We start from the raw sequence: 25,169 nt of genomic DNA, 5'->3' as shown, positions 1-25,169 counted from the left end.
ATTAATGCCTACATTCTATTTTAAGTCCCACAGATTTCTTAAGTTTTTTTTCTGAATATTATTAAGTTCGCTATCTTGGGTCTAGTTTCATCAAGCTTTGTAGAAGTATTTAAGATTGCAAAATTTAATAAGTTCAAACAAATTTTATCCTGGAAACATGGGTTTTATACAAGTATTTAAAAATACAGCCTGTAGTTTTAATTAATTAAGCCTCATTAAGTAGATTGGTTTAGTGCCACATTGCCTAAAAAACCAGCATTTTGTAGTTTCAAAAACTTCAAAACACTTTATAAACATTATTTTGACTCTATAGTCATTGTGAAAGTGGTATTAATTTTTAGGATTATTATTTTTCTCTGTAAAATATACATATAAGTCAATGAAAATCTGTTTATTGGCCAAATAGCTCCAAGTAGTTTTTGCGAGAACATACTGGGTACTTCATTCTGTAAATGCGTGAGGCGGCGTAGCAGAGTAGTGACTGACGCTGAGTGACTGGAAAGGGGACAAAGTGCTAGTTTAAGTGTCCTTTGCAATTTATTTTCTGTAAGTATGGAGATACATTTTGTCCGTGAGGGGATTTTCTCTCTCTCTCTCTCTTTTTTTCTTACTATGGTAGGCAGGGAGGACAAATTCGGGTAGATTTAGAATTGGGGAAAGAACTTCAAATGGCAGTACATCAGACAGATTGTTAACCGTTTTGTTTCATGACCTAAAAACAAAGTTTCCCTTCCTTTCTTTATTCCTTTCCTTTCCTTTCTGTTCCTTTCCCTTTCTTCCTTCCTTCCTTCTTTCTTTTGTGTGTATGTGTGAGAGAGCGAAAACAGGCAAGCAGGAGGCAGAGGGAGAGGGAGAGAGAGAATCTGAAGCAGACTCCACACTGAGCGCAGAGCCTGATGTGGGGCTTGATCTCACAACCCCAAGATCGTCACCTGAGCTGAGACCAGGAGTCAGACGCTTAACCATCTGAGCCACCTATGCGCTCCAACCTTTATGTTTCTAATAAGCTTTTGGGAGTGTTCTGTGTAGGGGATTAAAGAGAAGGAATGATTCCAGGTTTGAGGAACAAAGGGAACAGCAGAAGCTGGAGGAAGATGGGGAATTGGAGGCAAGAAGAGACTGTTTGGAGCAGTTAGTCTGGACCAGTGGTTAACGGGAGTGCCAGACAGCCTTAGAAATTCAGAGAAGGCAGCTGGCCTTATGCAGTCCTGTGGGATAGGGACAGACTTGGTTTTTCAACAGTTGGGTTTCTGAGGAGGAGCTCCTTTTCCACCTGGACAGTAGTGCAGAGAGGGACCTGGGAGCCAAGGTCGATGTCATTAGTAAACCACAGCTCACCACAAAGGAAGGCCAGAGACCTGATGGAAAATGGGCCTATGCAGAAAGAGGAAACATGACAGGAATTGGAACTGAGATATTTGTCCAGCGTAAACACGTGAACAATCTTTTCATGGTCCGAGTCCGGCTTCGGGCCCCCTTCCCTAGCTTCCCCCAGGCCTCTGGGCTTATGAGCTTAGGGAGGAGGCTTATTGCGCAGAAGCCGACTGTTGCGTGTGTGCCTCGATCCAGGGAGGCAGGGATGGCCAGGTGCGGGGCTGTGCACAGCCCGCTGGCGTCTGCTGCTGTCATGTGTGGCTCAGGGACCTTTGGTTTCCTCTTCCTTAGCTCTCAGGGCCTGGGGTGGGGGGGTCTCACACACCTGTGACTCCTCTGAAGTCTGAGGGGTGTTGTGCTCTCTCGGATGGGGCTGTCCGCCTTGAAGCGCATGCAGGGCCCATTCTCAGAGCTAGAGGTCCCTTCGGACACTCTCCCCCCGAACTCCCGCCACCACACCCTGGAATCCTGAGTCTGATCAGAGCACTCAGGGCATCTGGGGGGCGGAGGTGGCGAGAAAACGAGCAGCTCAGCATCCACCTGCGCCCACTGCTTTCCTTTCCAGTAACAACAGATACGCGCAGAATGTGTTCTTTTCTGAGATACATTTTAATAAATTATTATTTTACAGAATTGAAATGTTCACTACATGGTAATATGGTTCACATGGACCTGCAGAAATTCTGATTTTGTTTCTCGAAGCATATCGCAAAAGCCCACATTCCACTAATAGGGAAACGAAGAAACTTGTTTGCATGCGCAGGGTCAGTAGCCTGAGCACTGGCTCCCCCTGTGCCGAGGATGTTGCTGAACTATTGGGCTGTAATGGGGGACGAAAGTGGGTTGCGTGTCCGCTAAGGGACTTTGCAGTCATTGTCTTACATATGATCACCTTTGAAAGGAAGCACGGAATTAGATATAAAATTCACTGAGAACAAACAGTCCCTAAGCACTAAAAAAGCAGTTGGATAAATGACTGGACCTGTCATTCTACTTCTAGGAACCAACTGTGCATATATGGCACAGCCCTCCGTGTTCCCCGACAGTGTTCTGCGTCTTGCTCTCAACAGATGCTTCAGTGTTAGCTCTTCCAAACACTAACGAAAACTACAGCCGTGTAAATCCCCAAACCCAGGCTTCTCAGACTTTGACCATGAGGCAGGTCTCAGATATTACAGAAAGAACACACACATTCATAACTGAAGCAAGATGTGATAGCCTTCTAAGAGGTCAGATCCTGAAGGAGATCAAAATGATTTCCTTTGTCTGTGGAAATAAGTTGCAAAATGTACAGCTATAATGGACCTACTCAGTAATAATATAGTTGTAACAAATCTACTTTGTTTCACATATTGGGTCAACAGAATAGCAGTTTATTGGATGTCTTATTATATGCAGGCACTGTGCTGATTGCTAGGTCCAGAAATGATGAATACACTGTCTCTATTCCTAAGAGCTTCCAATTAAATGAGGAAGACAGGCACATAAAGAAATATTTACACCGCAACGTGATACTCAGGGAACTGTACTGTTATGCCAGCTGCCTTGTTTCCCTTGGAACCAAGAGCATCATTCGCTGAACTAGTTAGACAGCTGTGGTGGAAATGTTGTCCAGTCAATGGGATGAGCAGGGCTGCCTGGCTCATAGCATTATTCAGCAGTGGCATTGTTACAGGGAAAGGGCATGCTCTAGCCAATCAGACTAACATATAGGTGAAGCTCAACACTTAGATCGCTGTTACCATAAGGCTAATCTTCATTGATTTGTAAGCAAATCATCTTCTCATTACCCACCAAGGATGTGACTGCTTTGGTTTCTATTTCTGTATACTTTTTGAGGTCTTTATTAGAAGTGGTTTTAAGAGTCTGAAAACCCTAGCTAATGACAAATGATTGAAAGACTTACTAAAATTTGGCTTTAGAATTCCTCTCCCAGAAAAATTGTGTTTGTAGTTTATGTTTATGGTGGGGAGGGTGTGGGAGGGAGGGGGCTTAAAAGGAGAAAGACCCAGCTGAGCTCTAGTTCAGAATGGATTTGTAAGAACTAGAGCAGGTTGGGGGACGAAAATGCCTGAATTATCAAGAGATTCTGCAATGTTGGTCATGCTCAACCCACAGAAAAGGCGAGAGAATTCGGATAGTTTTTCTGAGGCACCTGTAAGAAAAGGCGTGTAACCCCAGCCCTTGTGGCATGTTTTAAAGTGCTAAGCATTTCAACAGGAAGGAAGATAACACCTTGATTTTACAGGAAGGGGACACATGCTACAGTTTGAAATACTTGTGGAGACAGGGGCGGGAAGTTAATGCCGGGAGGAAGCAGAGCTTTCCATGTGAGCAGTAATAGAACTTTTCAAAAATGAAGGCATTGAGCTCTTTACTCCTGAAAGAACTGAATTAGAAATTGGAAAAAAAAATCATCTGTCAGGGTGAATCACCTGTCAGAGTGTTTTAGAATTTAGAGGGTCTTTCTCTCCAGCATGTCAGAAGCTGTGTTAGATTCTAAGGCTATTTTCAAGTTTGAATAGGAGTCTAGGATTTAGAAGTTATCTTGTGATCAGTGCATAATAGTACCATCCTGTGATTATATTCCCTAACTAGATATTAAATTTAATTAAGTATTAGTGCCATCCAACAGAATCGATTTGTAAACACATCTAGGTTTTTAAGATAGAAAGATATTCTTTTAAGTCATATACTCTTTAACTAGAATCACTGCATTTAGCCAGACAGCAACATTTGCAGCAAAACAGGAACTAATTCAGGAGAAAATTTTAGGTGCTGGTCTTTCAGTGTCTATTCTCTGTGAAACAGATGTGCACCCACAAGGGAGAGGAGGGAAATGCCCTATTAGCAGTGCACTAAAAACATCAGCACCATTTATAGATTTTTCCTGAGTGATTAAAAACAAAACAAAAAAAAAAGAATGAAGAACAGATTGTCTCCAATAAGACTGGTCCTAAGCTGGCATAGTTTTAAGACTCCAGTCCTACTGAAACCTTGCGTGTGCAGAACTACTGAGATCAAGTTCCTTAGAATCTAAAATGCTCAATAAATCAGAGGAGGCAGTCATCAGTCATACGTCAGAAAACTAGAAAGATGGGAAGGTGTAAAGAGCATGTAGAAATCTTTGGTTGTTGACTGCTGTATAGGACTTACGGGGCGGACCATTGGCCACAGGGCCCGTCTGAGGATGTGTCTTACTCTGAATATGGCTTTGCAAAGGGGAGTCAAGTGATTTCTTACGTTGAATGGAAGTCTGCTTCCCTATGAAGTCTAGCCTTTCTTTTTAGGTTGCCCTCCAGGGCTGCTCATGGAAGCCATTTTCAACTCTAAATATCAAAGACTTTCCAGACACAGGATCTAACTAAAGTGAGAATGAGCACCTCACAGTAACACTACACAGTCCACACCATACTCGATCGTTAGATTGTATTTACTGCTTCCCTATCTCGGAATGTCAGTACATGCTTCTCTCTACTTGAGTCTGGTTTTCTGAATGGTGCCCCTTGAGTGGGGTATACCGTACTCATATCCAGTTGCTCTCGGTACCAGATGTGGTCACTCTCAAAGCACACTCGCTTCCTAGAGTAGCCGATCCAATACTGCCATATAAAGACTTCCCACCCAGAACCAGAGCTGAGTGTGCTGGGAAGGTAGTTAATTTTGATTATACAAATATTCTTCCTACTGCTCAGTTTTTCAAGCAATAAATGAACAAAAGGTGCTCCACATTTGAAATCAAGTTTGTAGATCACTCTGGGAGTGTCCATTAACTTTGAACTGATCTCATATAAATGTTCAGTTTAATCGTATTCATATATAATAATGCCATAGACCTACTTTCAATTTTAGAAGATGTATTAGATTTTTTTTTGCGTGCATAATTCAAATGATAACGGACTTAGAAATGTTTAACAGAATTTTTCCACAAGAAGGAAAGCAATCTAGGTAATGAGCACAATTATTTTGTCTCTTACATTGCATTATTGGCTGAACAAGGATCATGAAGGAAAAGTAGACTTTAGAGAAAAAAGAAAAAAAAAAAAGACTTGGGGAAGAGGCCATAGATAAAGGGATGTGTTGTTTCCTCTGACCTAACTTTATAGACAGGAATACAGCTCTTTCTGGGGGTTCTGAGAATAAACCTTGAAAGATCAGATACTTGCCTGTCGGAGATCCAGAACGGAGTCAGGTCAGAATGACAGGCATGGTTCTCGCACGGTAAAGCCAGGGTTTGGCAAGATGAGAAAGCTATAACCAGTTCAGTCACTTAGCACGTGTGTGTGTGGCTGGGTTCCTCGAGGGTGCGGAACACAGACAACCATTTTGTCAATATGGCAGACAGATAATGAAAGTGCCACCTTTACAAGAAGATGTAAAATTAGAACAAGATCAGTCATTAATGGAGCCAAGCCCAGCCCAGCAGTCTGTGCTCTGATGCCAAGGATCAAAGTAAAAAACAAAACAAAACAAAAACAACAGTCAATAAAGGAAGAATTCAGGTGTTGATGACTAGACGGAGTACTTTCTTGCTGCTACAACTGACAAAGAGCACTCAGTTGTGGAGGTAAAGGGATGACAATGAGAAAAACATGGCTAACAAGTCAAGTGCAGCAACTGTAGAAAAAAGCCTCGTGTGTTAGAAAGTGTATTAAATCAAATGCAGAGGGAGCTTCCTAGGCCTTGTTTCTAGAAACATTACCATGAACCAACAGCTAATGAGAAGATTGGCGGACATCAAGATGATCTAATAATGAAACAAGATCAGGAAGGGATTGTTTCGCCTTAGTTTTTCCTTTCTGGAAGAGATGAACAATTCCTAGAGTCAGTAATTAATATTTATTTTAAACTTACTTTAATTATTTATATATGTTTAAGTTAACAGTTCAGTAAATCCAGGTAGGTCACCCACTGTGTTACGGTCTTTCCTAAATAATTTTTTCAAAGCCACAAATATACACACAAAAGCCTTCACTGAACTTTTTTTCTTATGCGCACACGCACACACACACACATACGGGAAAGGGCAGAGCCCACTTAGGAGGGACAGCCCACAATTCTACAGAATACTTTTTATGCAACAGCCATCTGGTTAGGGACAGTCCAGTTTTGGAAATGCATGATCATGTAGTCTAATATTCTGTTCTATTTTGAAAAAATATATATATTTGAAGCTTATGATTGCATAAACTTATATGGTATAGCAGAAGGACCTTTATTTAGGTTTATTTCTACTTTTACAACCTAAAATGGTTATATCTTTTAAACTAATGAAAGAAACATACTCTCTTGCAACACTGAATCATCCTACCTGAGAACAAGGATGATTGATACTTTCTTTGTTTGGGTGAAAGATGATTAAGCATCTAAACAGATACAGCAGGTTGTGAATTTGGGCAACACCAAAAACCTAGCCATTTAAAAAAAAATTAGAAAATAAATCACTGTGACTAATTTACATAAGTTGTAAACCAGCACGGTGCTTTATATTGATATATATCATCAAAGGAAACTGATATGGTACTAATTTAAATGTTGAAATTTCTTACTGCAACTCAAATTTGAACATTTAAAAAATTAAGAAATTCAACATAAGGACACACTGATCTAGAGGCCAGATTTCCTCCATCCTCAATTATGTTGGAACCTGGCAAGGATACAGAAAAAGTGTTTGAGGACCACCATCTTGGAATCCAGGAACTTCACTCAGAAAGTTATGATAGACTCAGATTGGTTGTAACTTAGAACTAGTAATTAAATCAAGAATGTTAATTTACTGAGCCTGAGCCAGAAAATGAGAAAGATATGATACTGCTAGAAACTGAAACCAACGAACACTGAGAACTAATAGAATAAGCAATTTTAAAACCATTTCAGTAACTGCCATTGGCATTGTGGCATTATAGCATGGTACGTTACGCTCCTAAAGAAGAGTTGGATCATAAAAAAAAGTCAAGCCATGTTAAGTGTACAGCTTAGAAGCCTGGGAAAATACACAGCATTTTAGAAAAGTTTACCTGACCCAAAACAAAGAAAAAGGAAAAGGAAAAAGAAAGGGCTGAAAAGAAGCTAAGCCAGGATCAGAAAGAATAGGAATTCAGCAACTCTTACTCCTGTAGTAACGGGGCAGGCTTCTTACCTCTTTCTAATTAACATTTCACTTCATCTAACATAGTGTGCAAATAATCCATTTTCACTACCTTATGAGATTTCCCCCACCTAGATAGTACAAATCTGTGAACACTGATTTGTTCTTACTAGTCTTTTATGGATAAAGTACTCTAAAAATCAAGACAGCAACGCCTACGAGTTTTATTTACAGATGAGAATACTAAGTGTTCTGGATTCTCCAAGATTCAGTTATATTCAGTATAATGTTTGGTGAATGTATTTTGTCTTTGAAGTTTCTGGCAACTGCTAAGTCATATATGCTTACATTCATAGTGAATCTCTAACAGACGGTACATTTTATTTTACTAAGAGGTAAAGGCCTTGTTACCAACTATTACGGTTAGATTTACGGTAGGTTTCTAGAACTGGAATAGTTTGAGAATGTCTAAGCACATGCTCCTTTCAGAAATGGTTAGAAAACCATGGGTCTCTGTATTTATTGAACTGAATCACCTGACAGTAGAATTCCGTTAAGGCTCTTGGCATCGGAGCGACTTCCTCCCACTCCGACCTGCTGCTGTGATAGACTTGGACTTCATCTGTGATTTCATCCGGGGCGTAGTCACCACCCAAGATGTAAATTTTATCTTCAATCCCTACCGCGCCTGCGTTGAAGCCCGCACACTCAAAAGAGCCTTCCCCCTTCCAGACACAAGTATCTGGACAAAAACTATACACCTTGTAGGTGGAAAGGTCACATATGTACAGTGTGCAGTTTACTGGGACAGCTTTGATCAGCGTTGCATGAAAAAACTGCCCGAACTCTGCTACTAGTTCAGACCACTGGTCAGTGGTCGCGTTGTATTTAAAAAAGCAGTCGAGTGATGGGTTAAAGGCATCTGTAATCTCTACCTCCGACCCAAGGACATAGATGACATTCTGGCATGCGCTGGCTTCGGGGTAGTATATGCCCCTGGGTAAGGGGCTAACAGACATCCATTCTTTGGAAAGAGGGTTGTAAGACTCAACGTCTAAGAGACTTTTAATGTCCTGAGACCCTCTGGTCTTTCCACCTATGACAAATAACCTGTTGAGAGCCAGAACTGATGTATGCATGGTTCTTGGGGTCTTCATAGTTGACACCAGGAAGAAATCGTTTTTAACCGGACAGTAGCACCAGGTTTGGTCGGTCGCGTCGTGGTAGGACTCTGCGATGTGAAGCCGCACGGTTCTGCAGCACGGCCCCTTGCAGCCCCCGGTCAGGAATATCTTCTCTCCGTAACTAGACAGACTAGACCCTGGCAGATCGATCAGGTGCGACTGTGGCAGTACTTTCCACGAGTCGCTGTTGATGTTGTAGCAAAATGTGTATTGGTCGCCTCCGTTTTCCTCGGTTTTGTGGACAAAGATGTATTTCTCGGTGGTGGATGGCCGAGCGTCGGGGAAGAGGCCACCAGAACCTTGCACGCACTTCACGGCATCCATGACCACGTCAAAACAGTTCGTGCTTTTGAGTAAACACTCCTCGTTGAGCAGACAGTCTCGAAGCGTCTCCTCAGATAACTGATGTAATCGGACTTTTTTAATCAAATAAGGCAGATGCTTTTGCCTTGATTCGAGGTTATGTTTGGTCCAACTAAGGACAACTTTCAGGACGGTTTCTTCCTCGGGGACATTTAAGTCATCTGATTCCAGACATTTCTGCAGGACTCCAAAATTCATCTCTAAGAAATCACTGGATTTAAATAGCAAGGAAAAGTGGTTCTGTACAAAGTAGAGGGCGTGATCGAACAAGCGAGGGGAGCCATAGCTGTCTGATATTGATAGTAACTGTAGACAGTTGACAAGGTTAATGCTTTTTATTAGAAAGTCACTGCAAGCTTTGGCCAGGAAGGAGACTTGAAGAAATGAAGACAACTGGAAGAACATTTCCACATTCTCTTCTGTAATCTGTGTTTTCCCAGTGTAGGCGTAGTCAAGGAACGCCTTCACAGCTTTGGAGGACAGATTCGTGATGGTGACACTCCCGCCGTCTCTCTCTCTCATGTTTACTTCAAACATGGCCCTGCAACGGTGAAGAACAGAGAGGAACCCATGGGAAGAGGTCATTCCGTGCTAGCTGTCAACATTACCTTCCAGACGCTTCCTTGACCCTTAGGTTGATTTAAAATATATTTCAGACATGTCAAGTTTATCTTTATGAATTATCTAGAAGAGCTGTGTACCACATTGTTTATCTTTAAGACCTAAACATAACTCCCATACTACAGAATACACACGATCGCCGAGCTGTTGCAACTCATCCAAAGAAGGCTGTAAGAAGAGTCACATTTGGTAAACTAATTACATGCTCTTAAATATTATTCATAAAATTAGGGTGAAATCTCTCTAATGGCTGAATTTCCTTTTTTTATGAGTTAATTAGTATCAACTCTGCAGGTGATAACTAGGAGTACTTAAAATATACAATGCTTCTGAGTTTCGGGTTTAAAAGTATCTTGCACAGTAATTTTCAGCTTGGCAGCAGTGAAACGTGGGGAAGGTGGAATGCTGTGAGGTATCACATGTCTCCAAGGAGTCTGTCTGTGTGGGAAATCCACCACACGAGATATATTTAAATACACGCGGAAGGAGACACATTTCACGCAGCCCTTTAGGAACAAAAGGGAATGTGATTTCATGGAGCTAAACACCAACCCTAAAGGCTAAAAGTAAGTTTTCGAAGAGACAGCCACTGAGAGATGGAGATGGTCCCCAGATTTAAGTTCTTCCGAGTTCTTCTGAGCTGTAATTCATCCTCACCTGGCCAAGAGGATAGAGTCTAAGGAAGTGGGAACTTTAGGGGTTCAATTTAAGTGAAAATGTAACTTATCTGTAAGCGTTTGGGCAGGAAACTAAGATGTATTTTACTCTTGGTTTTGGTAGACCAATCTTGCCACCCATCCTTCTGTTGACTTCATATCCAGCACGATCATTTTTACACAGACCTGCTCTGGCGGTTGTCAGTGGGCCGCGAGCGGAGGCTGAGATTAAAGCGAAAGAGCTACAAGAAAGAACTAAGGACCACCACTAGCTGTATCTTTGGTAGGACTGGACTGACTGGTGTGGGTTCTGGTTTAATACTGGTTTGCGTCAGATACCTGTGTGAGCAGTGCCCCGAGGTGCTCAAGTACTCTGGGAGGAACCAGTTTAGTTCTTAGAGTCTGTTCTAGAGGGTAAGCAGAGCTACTCGGGAAGCACTAGCCTCCGACTGAGAAGTACGAGGAGCCCTCCAAATACGGGAACACCCCTCAGGACAAGGAAGGATGACACCTGACCACTAGGCTACTGGGTGGTTCTTAATCCACAAGTGGATACAGTTACACAAAGTGCGTACCCGTTCTGCATCATGTACGTATCTCAGTAATGTCAGCTGAGCAGTATGAAACTGATGACAATGACATCGCATTAGGAAGACATGGATCATCAGTTTAGGGAATATGAAGACCAGACCGCTAGAATCTGGCTGCCTGGTGGGTGTCTGGCTATTGTCACTTATTAGCTGTGTGACCTTGGTGGGGAAGGCTTCATTGTGCTTCCAGTCCTTCATCTGGAAATGGGGATACTTGCAGTATCTATTTCACTGAGTGTTCAGAGGCATCAAAAAGTTAATCAATGCAAAGTATTAGGTCCTATCATTATTTTAGGAAAACGTTTTCTGTCAGATGCTATACATTTTTAGCTTATCACCAGCTTCCACATTTTTTTTGAGAAGACACAAGTAAGGTCATATTTCTGTACTTGCTCCTGTTCATCCGGTTACCATCCCTTTCAAATTTGCCATATTACCATAAAGTGGTTGTACAATATGTGTGACTCCTCTTCAGTCTTCTGTGACTTTACATCTCATTTATAACTTTCATTTTCCAAAATCATAAAGTGCACTTCTCATGCATTGCACTTTCCTGCTGTTTTACATTTTTCCTCCCAGTACTTCAGTGAACTTGATAACACAAAACTATGAATTAGTGGCATCATCACTCAAGAGTGTAAATTATAGAATTTCACTCTTTATTTGTTTCCATTTTTATATGAACTGGGTATTCCTTTAGTAAAATACTATATATAATAAAGGACCTAGGACATTATAACATGGACATTTGTGTTACGTCAAAGCAGGGAGAAGATTTTAATTGTTCTGTTTTTTAAAGATTTTTATTTATTTATTTGACAGGCAGAGATCACAAGAAGGCAGAGAGGCAGGCAGAGAGAGAGAGATTGGAAGAAGCAGGCTCCCCACTGAGCAGAGAGCCCAATGCGTGGCTTGATCCCAGGACCCTGGGATCATGACCTGAGCCGATGGCAGAGGCTTTAACCCACTGAGCCACCCAGGCACTTCTAATTGTTTAACAGGAGTTTTAAAAAATTTAAAACAGATCCATAAAAGTTAGGAGTAGGATGGACAAAATATTGTGCAGAAATCATGTGCAGATACATTTAATAAATAAGCTCTACATGAAGACTAGAGGCCTGCAATCCAAATGCTCACAGGAACTTCTTATTTCGTTAACATGATAGGGAAATCAACCTGGGTGTTTGCACCAGATTACGTCCATTTTTTGCTAGGTTTGGAAATAACAGTAATCATAGCATCTAGTGGTAGTTGAATATAGTGGACAGGGTCCTAAACAGTACATATACATTATTTCATTTAACCCTCATAAGGACTTGGTAAGTTAGGTTCTTATTTATTATCTTAATTTTTACAAATAAGGAACCTGAGACCTGAAGAAATTAAGTCACTTGTTTAAGGTCATGTCTGATAAGTGGCAGAACCAGGATTTAGGTTTAGGGCCTGTGTATTAAGAGGCCAGTGCTTAATCATTGGAGCATCCAGCTTCCTGTCAGGAGGAGGCGGCAGAAGATGGGGAAGCAGAATGGAGCTACTAGGAAGAAAACCTGGAATGGAACAGAGCTGGGGAGAAACTGGTGGAACCACCGAGAGGCAGAGCACAGGGACAGTGAGGGGCCCGGTGGAGTTCAAAAAACAACTTAGGTTACCAGAGAGAAGACATGAAAAGAACAGAGAAAGAACTAGTGTCTGGGTGGGGAGAAGGTGTAGCATCCCTGTCCTGGGTGATGTGGGACGCAGCATCGAGCCACTGCTCCCCACTCAAGCAGGAAGACCCCCAGGCACGGGAGTTCAGTGAGCAGTGACTTTCAATACACTTGTGCTGGTTCACTCCAGAGCAACAGGGGTGAGGTCTAATCAGATGCCGGTGGCAAGTAGCAGTTTTAATTACGGATTAAAATCAGTGTAAGTTACCTTGCATCTGGTGTATTTGTATTTTAAATCTTACTCTGTCTTTATAAATTTTATTTACTAGAGATTTAAGTCCTTATTTTGAATAAAAATTGTTTCTACAACTGAACATAATGCAAATACTGCAATTGGGATTAAATTTATTGCAGTGAGACTGGGAGGGCTCAGGCCAGGATGTCACCAGGAGAGGTTCATCCGCCTGACCAAGAGGACTCACAGGCCGGTATGACCTTGATAATGGTTACCATGGTACCGAGGTCCTGTGTCTGGCACTTACCCTTGCAGAATCAGAAACCCACTGTCACCACAGGGGGTTCCAACAGTGTCATGACTAGGACATTCCCTGTAGGATGATCTATGGGGGAACCAAGTTATATTCAGAAGTTTGCCTGGAATCAGAACAAGTTGGGAGTTCTCCAGAAATGCTTCTGGAGGTACTTTTCCCCTATAGGACTCTCTTTGTTAAAGACAGAAGAAATCTTGAAATCCTCTGTGTGAGTCCTTCTCCCTTGTTTAGTGAACAGATATTATGACTGAACTCGGTTTTCCTCTCAAATTCATTTCCTTTGAATTATACTTCCATTTTTTAATCCATTTGTCCTCTCCTTTTTTTCTCAGCAACACTGTGTAAGAATTCCCCCAAACAAAAAAACAATTTTTTTTCCAAGGGACCAGTGGTCTGTACAACTTTAGGAAATGCTGACCTGGGAAGACCTGAACTATTTAAAAAGGTGGTCTTAGGGCGCCTGGGTGGCTCAGTCATTGGATGTCTGCCTTCAGCTTGGGTCTTGGTCCTAGGGTCCTGGAATTGAGGCCCAAGTTGGACTCCCTGCTCGGTGGGAGGCCTGCTTCTCCCTCTCCCACTCCCACTGCTTGCGCTCCCTCCCTTCCTCTCTCTCTGTCAAATAAATAATAAAAAATCTTAAAAAAAAAAAAAGGTAGCCTTAAATTTTCATATTAAAAATTCACTGGTTAATCTAGGTTCTAATTAGTTTTTATTTTAAGAATTACAAATTACCATTCCGTGCTCCTGTAGGGGAGAAATTCAGTAGTTATGAAACATAACTTAATAACACAAAATCTGAGGTACACAACAGACAAGGCGAAGTACCTGAAAAAGTCACTGCATGCTGCTAAGACACAGCGATGACATGGGATTATTTCATCTTTCATGATTATTTCGAAATCATAAAAGACATTTTGTTCTCTAAAATTCTGCAGTACAGTTAAGATTTTCTGTCCATGATCTTCAGATACAAGGAAGTTGTTTTTCTTCTCAGGTGGAAGTCCGTTACGTGAGTTTCGTTGATTGAAATGATATGAATTATCCATAGCCAATTCCTTTTGTTCTTAGAACTGGAATGGAAAAGAAAAGTCACTGTTGTGGTGAGTCCGGATGACATTTCAGATCCAAAGTCTGTTTAGTGTCATTTATACTGAGAGCAACTGTAACATAGTAAACCTTGTTCTAAACATTTGTTTTCAGGACATTTAATAATAATTTTCTTTTGAATTTTTATAAATATTGAGCTTCCTGGAATAAAAAGTACTATCAGATGGAAGGATACAGTTCAGGGCTATATAATTGTGTCAAATAGCACAATTTTTAAATTGTATGTGTAGCACACATAGGCTCTCACTACATGACTAGTTTCGTTATATGTAAGAGGTATTATTTACCCTGTAGTTATCACATGGCTGTATACCCAACACATCCCCGTCCCCTCCCATCCATTTTCTTCTAGCAGCAAATAAGATGTTAAAATACTGATCTTGAAGCACAGATATATGCCTTCTGGGGCTCAGCTTTTCAGAGATAAACACCAAAAAGGACCCGTGTTAGACTGTATTAACTAGTTATGGCCTTTAGTAAGGAAATAAAGGCAAACACCGGTCCAAGTTGGCCTATATGGTTGCCTTTTATTTCTTTTCCTTGTCTGATTGCTGTGGCTAGGACTTCCAGTACTACGTTGAATCAGAGTGGTAAGACTGGACCTCCTTGTTTTATTCCTGACCTTAGAAAGTTCTCCATTTTTCCCCATTTAGGATGATACTGGCTGTGGGTTTTTCATATATGGCCTTTATTATATGGAGGTATGTTCCCTCTAAACCTATTTTGTTGAGGGTTTTTATCATGACTGGATGTTCAACTTTGTCAAATGCTTTTTTTCTGCATCTATTAAGATGATCATATGGTTCTTATCTTCTCTTACTGATGTGATGTATGACGTTGACTGGTTTGTGAATATTGAACCATCCTGGCAACTCAGGGATAAATCCCTCTTGATCATGGTGAATGATTTTCCTAATGTATTGTTGAATTTGGCTTGTTACTATTTTATCGAGATTTTTGCTTCTATTTTCTTCAGGGATATTGACCTGTAGTTCTCTTTTTTAGTGGACTCTTTATCCTGTTTTGGTATGAGGGTAATGCTGGCCTCATAGAGTGAATTTAGAAGTTTTCCTTCCTTTTCTATTTCTTTTGGAATAGTTTGATAAGACACGCATTAACTCTTCTTTAAATGTTTGGTATAATTCCTCTGTGAAGCCAATCTGGTCCTGTACTTCTGTTCGTTGGGAGTTTTTTGATTACTGATTCAGTTTCTTTGCTTTGGTCTGTTCAAGTTTCCTATTTCTTCCTGTATCAGTTTTGGTAATTTATATGTTTCTAGAAATTTATCCATTTCTTCCAGGTTGCCCGGTTTGTTGGCATAGTTTATCATTAAAATTCTCTTACGATTGTTTGTCTTTCTGTGGTGTTGGTTATTATTTCTCCCCTCTGATTTGTGATTTTGTTTGGGTCCTTTCTCTCTCTCTCTATCTCTATCTCTTAAGCCAAGTTGTCCTATTTGAAAGCATGACAGACAACAGTATAACTTTATTTAAAAAGGCCTTTTAAACATGAGATCAGAAATCTAAGATAGTTGAAGGCCAGATCATTGTGACTTTCCCAAATTCAGTTCTATGCACACAACTTTAAGGAGGTGGGAAACAGAAAGGGAAAGAAGATTGGGAACTAAGGAAGCCAGAGAAATAGGGAACCTTGATTCTCTTAGTATGTTTTTATTCTGGTTATCTATTGCTTTGTAGATCACCAGAAAACTTAGTAGCTTGTGAGAACAATTTACTCTCTCTCATGGTTCTGTGGGTTTAGCTGGAGCTTCTTGCTTGAGGCTTTCATACGCTTAGAAGCAGGTGGCCGCTCTGGCCGAAGTCATCTGAAGGCCCGACTGGGCTCCAGGTCCAATATGGTTCCTTTTCTCACATTTCTGAATCTTCCAATGGGATGCCTAGAACAGCCAGGTCTCTGTCTGTCTTTGTGTGTGTCTCTCAATGCACTCCCTCCATGTGGGCTGCCTTATACTTCCTCACAACATGGCGGTCTCAGGGTAGTTGGACTTCTTACACTGTGGCTTGGTTCTCCCAGAGGGATTGTTTGAAGCCCAGATGGAAGCTATACACAGAGAAGTAGTCTGAATGGTCCTAGAGCATCCGTTAAAGCTTTAGTCTAGGACTGAGACCATCTACTTTTATGTTGTCCAATACAGTAATCATGAGCCATGTACTGCTATTTAAATTTAAATCATCTGATTAAATTAAAAATTTGGTTCTTTGGTTGCTCTAACCATATTTTAAGTAATCAGTAGCCACATGTAGTGTGATGGTTACTTTTATGTGTCAGCATGACTGGGCCAGGGAGTGCCCAGATACGTAGCCAGGCATTATTTTTGGGGGTGTCTGTGTGGGCATTTGTGGATGAGATAAACATTTGAAGTGGGAGACTCAGTAAGTGGAGTGCCCTCCCTCATGTGAATGGGACTCATCCATTCCTTTGAAAGCCAGACAGAACACAAGGCCAAGTAAGAAAGAATTCTTTCCGTCTGCTGCACTGTGTTCAAGTTGGGGCGTTGGGCTTCTCCTGCCTTTGGACTGAGACTTAGGACTGTCCCTGTCCCTCTGGCTTTCTTGCTGGCTCTCCTGGCAGCATGCCGGCTGCAGATCTCAGGGTTGCTCAGACTCCATGATCACAGAAGCCAGCTTCCTAGGGTAAATCTGTCTGTCTATCCATCTCTCCAGTTGGTTCTGTTTCTCTGGAGAACTGCACTGTCACATACGGCAGCAGCTATTACACTGTTCAGCAGAAATCTGGAATAGTTTCATCACCACAGGAAAATCCACTGGACGGCTGACGTACTGTGTGAAGGCCAGTGTGTACACACGTGCATGGGAGGGACAGCGAGCATGTACAAGTGGGGGAGGGTGATAGGATGTGACTGGCAGTGTTCCTGGAAGAACAAGTTCCCTGCAGTGATTCTGTGAGCAGCGTTCTGAAGCAGCTGTAAGGAGGGAGACATAATGAGAGTGGCTGTCACAAAGGGAGAGAGATAATGAGAGGCTTGGGGGCAGTTCTGAAGAAAAGGAAGGCAGAAAACAGTTGCACTAGTCAGAGTTCTTTGAAGAAACAGAACCAGTGAACCGATAGGCTACAAGCTTATTGTTTTTGTGTACATAGGTACACACACACATATGCTGGTACATATAGTGTGTGTGTGTGTGTGTGTGTGTGTGTGTGTATGTGTCTATAAAAAATAAGGAATTGGTTCACAAAATTATGGAGGTCCCAAGATCTGTGGTTGGCAAGTGGAAGACCCAGGATAGTCTGAAAGCTGACAGCCTGGAAACCTGGAAACATGATTTTTTAAGTTGAGTCCAAAGGCAGGAAATGATTTTTCTCAACTCAGCACTTGATAAGTTTCCTCTTACTCAGCAGTTTTGTCCTATCCAGGTCTTCAACTGATTGGGCGAGGCCCACCTTCATTATCCAGGTCTTCACTTCAGGGCGAGGTGAAAACCTGCTTCACTCAGTCCATCTATCCAAGTGTTAATCTCATCTAGAAACACCCTTGTAGAAACACTGCGAATAATGTTTGACCAAATGTCTGGGAACCCTGTGGTCCAGTTCAGTTGATACAATACATTAATCACCACGACACTATAAATCTTTACTTAAGAATGTTGTTAATGTGCGACCAAAGGTGGAAAAGAATATATAAGGCCAAAGAGTGGGGTACACAGATAATTACGTATGGCTGCCAAACCAAGAGTCATTCCTCACCTCAGAAGGCATGCCTTTTAAGTCACTTGTAAAACTCTGTTTTTAAAAGTATGGATTTTTTCCCTCCTTTTCTAGTAACTACAAATCATCCACCTTCCCAGGGGCGTGATGTCATGTGAGGGAGCGGGACGAGCAGGGCTCTGGGATCAGACACACGGCCCCAGTGCTGCTCCAGCACTTTACTTGGGCTACAGTTGAGGCAAGGAGCTTCTGGTCTTCGATTCCCTTTTTTTTTTTTCTTCTATAAAATAGGGATAAACTGTACCCGTCTATAGTTATGTTGTTGAGAAGGGTAAAAACAATACATACTTCAACATTAAGTATAAGCTAAATAAGTGGGATTGAGTATTTCTTTTCTACTAAACATTTAACGTAAAAGCCAAGGAGCCCCTTTAATTGACACTGATCAGGAGGGTTACGTGCCTTATAAGCTGGTGGGGAAGAAGCGGACTCTAAGAGCTCCTAAGGCACCAGAGAGAAGTCAAGCACCAGCGGTGTCTCTGTGACATAGTCCGTCTGGAGGGCCGGGACCAGGGGGCCAGGGGAGAGAAAGACACACTGGTTGAGACAGCCTCTCGTACTGACTCCAGAATGCTGGCAAGGCGTCCTTCAGGGGAGAGACCAGGGAGCACGTACAGGACACAAAATGGCACACAGAGCAGATAAGCAGCCTCATCTGGACTAGACAGACATGACGTAATGCTGTGTGGAGAGTCACAGCATTTTCTCAAGCACACAAACCTGGGCGTATCTCCTGGGCTGTTTCTCAAGTGTGGCTGTGGGCTGGAGCGCTGGTCATCTGTAGCAGCAACGCAGGGTCTCCCCACGGCTGCCTCAGAGAACCGCAGGAGTGGTGGGACGCTCGGCACACGCTCGGCACACGCTCGGCACACGGCCTGCACACCTTTCCAAACTGCTCCAAAGCCTCATCCATTTACAAATGTATAAAATGCCTCTGGCAGAGGAACTTAGATCTAGATGGAAAGATACATTTCTCTCCTACAATGGTAGACTCTTCTTGATTTTCAGAAGTTCAAAGTTTGGGATTATTGGTACTGACAAGGCTCTGTGATCCCCATGGGACAATATAAAGCAGAAATTACTACCTTGACCTCCAAGCCATTTAATCAGGGAGAGAGAGAGGAGAGGACATGGCTAGATGCTGAAAACTTGTTCCACAACACTTTTGTTCCGTATCTGATTATGTGTGTGTGTGTCTGCACATACAATTTGATTTTAATTTTAAAACGTATCTTTTATTGGGTATTAAAAAATCTCTATTTTTCAATTCTTTAATGTGGCCATAATTACCAATGAAAACCACCGAAGTTTAAGTAATAGCATTCTGATCCCCTGCACCGCCCCCCCCCCGCCATAACGCTATTCTTTTTGGATTTCCCATCGAGATGCTCGTATTTCCCAAGCCAGGCACTCAGAAGTCCTCCTGCACCAGCCACATCTATTTTAAAACCACTACCTTTTCTTCACCCCTACAGCCACTCTTCGAGATAAATGTGTCATTGTTCTCACTTGAATTTCCTCCACTCTGATCTTCCCTCTTCTGTAAACTTTTATTGAATATCTCCTGGGCTTCAAACCTGTGCAGGCATTGGGACTCTAAACATAAAGGGTCCCTGTTACAGGGTCCCTGCTCTTGCCGGTTCACAGGCTGGTGTGGAGAGAAAGAAGTAACAAGTGAGCATCCTAGTAGAGATATGAAGAGTGTTATGGAGGCAGGAAGGAAGGACAAAGCTCGAACTTGATCCCAGGGGTGAGGAGGACAGAGCAGAGAGAGCAGAGAGGGGGGGAGCGCAGAGGAAGACACTGTGATGGTATTTGAGCTGTTAAAGAAAAATTAAAAGATGATTGATTACCAAAGAAGATGAGAAAGACATTTCCAAGAGAAAAATGTGTAAGTGGAGACGCATGGACAAAAGAGTTACCACAGCCCCTTGGGAGAAGCAGTATTGAGGAGCAGATATGGGGCAGAAAAAGCTGAAGTGGACCAGGTCATGCAAAGCTGCATACCACGCGAGGGGACGTGGCTTTCATTCTAGAAGTGATGAGGAATATTTAGAAGGACTTGAAGTTGGAGAGGCACTACACCATGGCTTTTCATTTTAGAAAGATCGTTCTGCTCAGAATGCCAGCAGTAAATGACTAAGGTGTGGCTCTTATTCTCATGGAGCTTACTCTCTAAGGTTCACTGGCATGGACAATGTCAATTTCAAAAGATGCAAACACTGGTTTTTGATTTTGGGATTTTTTTTTTTTTGGATAAAAAATTGTTAAGTCACTGAGATGTGTCTATTACAACAAGTAGGATTATTTTAATTAATGCATATGAATTTTAATCCTAGTAACTCAAGCACATTTTTTTTCCTTAAGCACATTTCTTAATCTAAGTATTTATCTGTTGATTCTTTTGTGTTTTCTGCATAAAAATTACATCATTTGTAACAAATGGGGCTTGGTTTTTTTTTCCTATTTTTTACAGATACTGTTTCTTTTACTACAGAAGTAGCTAAGACCTCCTGTACAATGTTTAATAAAGGCAATAATGGTTTGCAATACTTTTTAATATCAGTATATATAAGTGACTTATTGAGTAAATCAACTATTGAGGCATATAGTTCACAGGTCAAAGGTGAACTCAATGATATATGTATACAGTAATTTTTTCTGTGACTAGTAATATAAGTAAAACAACTTAGTAGAAACTTTCAATTATCAGGGCGCCTGATTGGCTCAGTGGGTTAATGCCTCTGCCTTCAGCTCAGGTCATGATCCCAGGGTCCTGGGATCGAGTCGACCCTGGGATCGAGTCCCGCACTGGGCTCTCTGCTCAGCGGGGAGCCTGCTTCCCCTCCTCTCTCTCTGCCTGCCTCTCTGCCTACTTGTGATCTCTGTCTGTCAAATAAATAAATAAATGAAATCTTAAAAAAAAAAAGGAAATTTTCGAATATCAAATTTATATATTTGCATTATGCACAGGTATTTATTTTGATGAAGTTGTTATAAATTTAAGCCTGCCACGTGTACTCCATATAGAATGGCCAAGCAGTGAAGCTGAAATTTTCTATTTTCTTAACTTGGTTTGAGTACTTTTGTGTATGTAGACTTTATTTAATCATGATAAAGTTAAGTGCTATCAAAGAGAAAGGGTATGGGAAGGTCTATGAAGGGGATAGGGGAACTCAGTCCACAAGATAACTAAAGCCATTGAAACAGATAAAAATCAATCAAGGAAAATAAATAAAATTAGTAAAGAAGACGTCCAAGAATGGAACACTGAGGATAACTAACCTTAAGGCATAGACCACTTAGTTGAAGAATTATTTGTGTATGAACAGCTACCTACCAGGTGATGGTCTAGATGAACTGAAAATATAGCAGAAAGTACAATTTGTGGAAGACACAGGTGACAAACTTTGTTTGCTAAGGAAGAACTCACCAAGAACAGGGACAGAAATGGAGGAAAAGTAGGAGAGGTGGTGGAGGGCAAAGGAAGAGAATTTCCCCGTAGGAAATAGTCACACATCATCCAAAGCTCAGGAAAAGTCAGGTAAGGTAAGGACTGGGAAAACATCAGTGATGATTTGGGGGTAGGGTGAAGAGAGGCCACACTACAGTAGCTTAATGAGGAAATAATGGACACAATTTGTATAAATTATTTTTTAAAGAAGTTCAGTGAGGAAAGGACTTGAGGAATAGGTAAATTCTAGGAAATTTTGTTTTCCTTCATTTGAGACCTCAGTATGTTAATACACTGAGGAGAAAGTGGTGCCATGGAGGCAAATTTTGATCATTGATTACAACAGTCTAAATCTGCCATCTGTGTCTGTTACAAAGCAAATTTTTATGGGCCTTTTAACCAATAAATCAGAGGACAATACCATATGACAAAACTTCCATTTCTGTTAATAGTTAAACATTGGTAGGCAAATAAATGATGAGCGACTCTTAACTTTTGTAGTTATAACGTGATTTTGAAGCCTGAAGGCCACCCCACATGATGTCAGTGGAGACCTCATGGAGAGTAGCAATGATGTGTCCCTCCTTCTCCCAGCCACAGTGGTATCAGAGGATGCAAAGAGGAGAAACTTAACTCCCAACTCTGTTCAGCAGCCCTCCTCTCCCAGGTGTCCACAAAGGTGAGGTGGAAAATCAGGACTTGCATCCCAACCTAGAAGTAATGAGGTGGTAGCCTTAACCCAAAAGAACAAACAACAACAACAAAAAACCCCTAAAACACGGGATTTAAATATGATCTAGAATCTTACAACATAATATCCAATATATCCAAAATCAGGTATATGTCAAGTTGAAAAGACAATGAAAAGATATGAACAGAGATGATATAGATGTCAGAATTATCTACCAAGAATTTTAAAGCAGCCTTCACAGAGATGCCTCAATGAGTAATGGCAAAGTCTGTGTGATTTTTATTGTTTTCAGTCATTTGAGGTTTGTTTTGTGCATCAGGATATGGTTACTCGGTATATGTTCCGTGACAGTTGAAAATACTGTGTGTTCTTTTGTTAGGTGGAGTTTTCTATTAATGTTGATTCGATTCTGTTGGTTAATGGTATTGTGTTCTGTGTCATTTCTTACTCTCTTCTTGTTCTATTAATTTAAGACAGGGTAAATGGTAAAGTATCCAGCTGTTAAGTATATTTGTCTGTTTTTCTTAACAGTTCCATCAGTTTTTGCTTCACATCTTTTGCAGCTCTGTTGTTTGGTACCTAGACAATTAGGTTTGCTATGACTTCTTGGCGAACTGACATGTAATATTCTTCTCTGTCCCTCATAATTTTCCTTGCTGACATCCATTTTGTCTAGTATTGATATAACCATACCTTTTTTTTTTTTGCTTTTTTTTTGTTGTTGTTGTTTTTGTTTATTTACAGCATAACAGTGTTCATTGTTTTGGCATCACACCCAGTGCTCCATGCAGTACATGCCCTCCCTATTACCCACCACCTTGTTCCTCAACCTCCCACCCCCCCCCCCGCCCCTTCAAAACCCTCTGGTTGTTTTTCAGAGTCCATAGTCTCTCATGGTTCATCTCCACTCTTCCAGTTTCCCTCAGCTCCCTCTCCTCTCCATCTCCCCATGTCCTCCATGTTATTTGTTATGCTCCACAAGTAAGTGAGACCATATGATACTTGACTCTCTCTGCTTGACTTATTTCGCTCAGCATAATTTCTTCCAGTCCCGTCCATGTTGCTACAAAAGTTTAACCATACCTATTTACTTTTAATTAATGCTTGCATAGTATATTTTCAACCTGCTTGTTGACTTTGAACCTACTTCTATCATTCCATTTGAAGTGAATAACTTATAGGAATTGTATAAAATTGGATCATTTTTTGAAAATCTAATCTCTGTCTTTTAACTGGCATATATAGACCATTTATATTTAGTACAGTTATTGATACATTAATACTTGGGTCTGATTTTTGGTGGTTTTCTGTAATTTCTGTTTTTAATTACTTTATTTTTCTTCTTTCTGCCTTCCTATGAGTTACTTGGCGTAACTTTCTTTACTCAAGTTCCTATGAGTTACTTTCTGCCTTTCCTATGAGATACTTAAGTTACTTAACCCTTTTCAGAATTCCATTTTGATTTGGCTATAGTGGCTATGAGTGTACTGCTTTGTATGGACTTTTTCGTGGTTGTTCTATGTATTACATTTATATGTATGCATATATGTATGTGTCTATAATATATGACAATATTTGTGCAAACATTTTACCAGCGTGAATAAAGTGTACAAACTTTACACTCTTTTACTTCCCTTTATACTCCCTCATATCCTTCTTATATAATTGTTTTAAATAATTCCTTACATACGCTGAGATCTACATTAGGCAGTGTTATAATTTTTGCTTCAACCTGGAGAAACTATGAGAAGAAGGGCAAAATGAACTCAATTAACTTATGTCAAAGGAAATGATAAAGAGCAGAACTCTATGAAATTAAAAATGGAAAACCACAGAGAAAATGAAAGTTCAATTCTTTGAAAATTTCAATAAAATAGACAAACTTGAGCAAGATTGACAAGGAATGAAGGAAAGAAGACATGCATTACTAATATCAGGAATGAAATAGGGGAATCGCTACAGACTTTGAAGATAATCAGAAGGAAAAGGAAAGGAATATTATAAACAACTCTCCATGTAACAGTGTGATAGGACAGACGAAATGGACTAATTTCTCAAAGAACCCACATATTACCACAACTCACTCAAGAGTTTTTTTGTTTTTTTTTTTTACACACTTTAAAAACTTTATTTATATAAAAAAACCTCATTTGTTTTTAAAAGCATTAACAAGAGAGAAAGAAAAACAGGAAAGGTATGGAGCAGAAGACATGCCCCTTAGTAGTGTTCGGTGGGAGGTGGGATTTTTGGTTCTCTGGAATTGAATGTTTAGTGTTTTTATAAACAAAAAAAGAAAAAAAAAATAGTTAAAGGTCCCCAAAAGCCCATGGCTGTTCTATTACCCACACCCCACCGAGAAAAAGAGCACCAGGAAAAGAGCAGAAGAGGAGAAGAGAAACCAAGAGTGGAGCCACGTCCAGATGGGGGCAACTTCCCCTGTGCAGTATGTTCTTAGGATCAAAGAGGGGAAAAGGCTCCTTTTTGCCAGAAAAGGAGTGGGAAGAAATGGGGGGTGGTGGTAAATAAGGGATTTTAATGTATAGGGGAAGGGAAGGGGGGTGGCGGGTTGTGCATCAAGCATCAAGCTTGTCGGTCTTTCCATCTGCAGAGCACAGCTGGTGGCACTGTCTGACCCAGGAGTTTGGTGGACAGCTCTTCTGGGTACAGATCCCCAAACGTGGACAGCTCTTCTGGATACAGATCCCCAAACATCAAGCTAAAGGGCCATGGAGACTGTCTTACAACTCCACTCAGGCAAGGAAGCATATTTGTAGCCCTCCCTAGCTGCTGAGTATAGCACTAGTCCTACCTGAGTAGGAAGTTTAGCTAGAGAATTCCTGCAGAGTCCATCCCACAGCTTCATGTAGGCAGGAACCCACCAGCCAGAGGCACCCAGCCTGACCTCTGAGCTCAGGCAGCAGCCTTGCCCAAGCAGAGACCCTGTCAGCAAGCCCCACCTGACCAAGGATGCTGCCTGCTGACCGGTCCAGAATCAAGGTGAACTGACTGGGGGAAGACCATTTCTGGAGAAGACAATCTGTGAAGTATGGAAGAGGAGACTACTTACTCAAACATGCAGATAACAACACAAAGAAGCAAA

The 25,169-nt window shown here is 41.2% G+C and overlaps 1 protein-coding gene across 2 annotated transcripts in view; it reads right to left on the bottom strand.

Moving 5' to 3' along the window:
* Window positions 1-1,972: 1,972 nt before the first annotated feature.
* KBTBD3 (kelch repeat and BTB domain containing 3) overlaps window positions 1,973-25,169 on the bottom strand; it is a 36,403-nt gene continuing 13,206 nt past the window's right edge. The window contains exons 1-3 of one of the 2 annotated variants that reach the window (XM_046017310.1): window positions 18,645-18,815; window positions 13,899-14,143; window positions 1,973-9,550 (exon numbers count right to left, since the gene is read on the bottom strand). In XM_046017310.1, coding sequence (XP_045873266.1) covers window positions 7,948-9,550; window positions 13,899-14,119 — 1,824 coding nt within the window. In that variant the 5' untranslated portion in view covers window positions 14,120-14,143; window positions 18,645-18,815 and the 3' untranslated portion in view covers window positions 1,973-7,947. Of the gene's footprint in view, window positions 9,551-13,898; window positions 14,144-18,644; window positions 18,816-25,169 lie in introns of those variants that run through there. The other variant, XM_046017308.1, reaches the window with a different exon arrangement.

The sequence above is a fragment of the Meles meles genome, chromosome 8, assembly GCF_922984935.1.
Source record: "Meles meles chromosome 8, mMelMel3.1 paternal haplotype, whole genome shotgun sequence".
Taxonomy (NCBI): domain Eukaryota; kingdom Metazoa; phylum Chordata; class Mammalia; order Carnivora; family Mustelidae; genus Meles; species Meles meles.
This window is presented reverse-complemented; position numbering and strand designations above follow the sequence as displayed.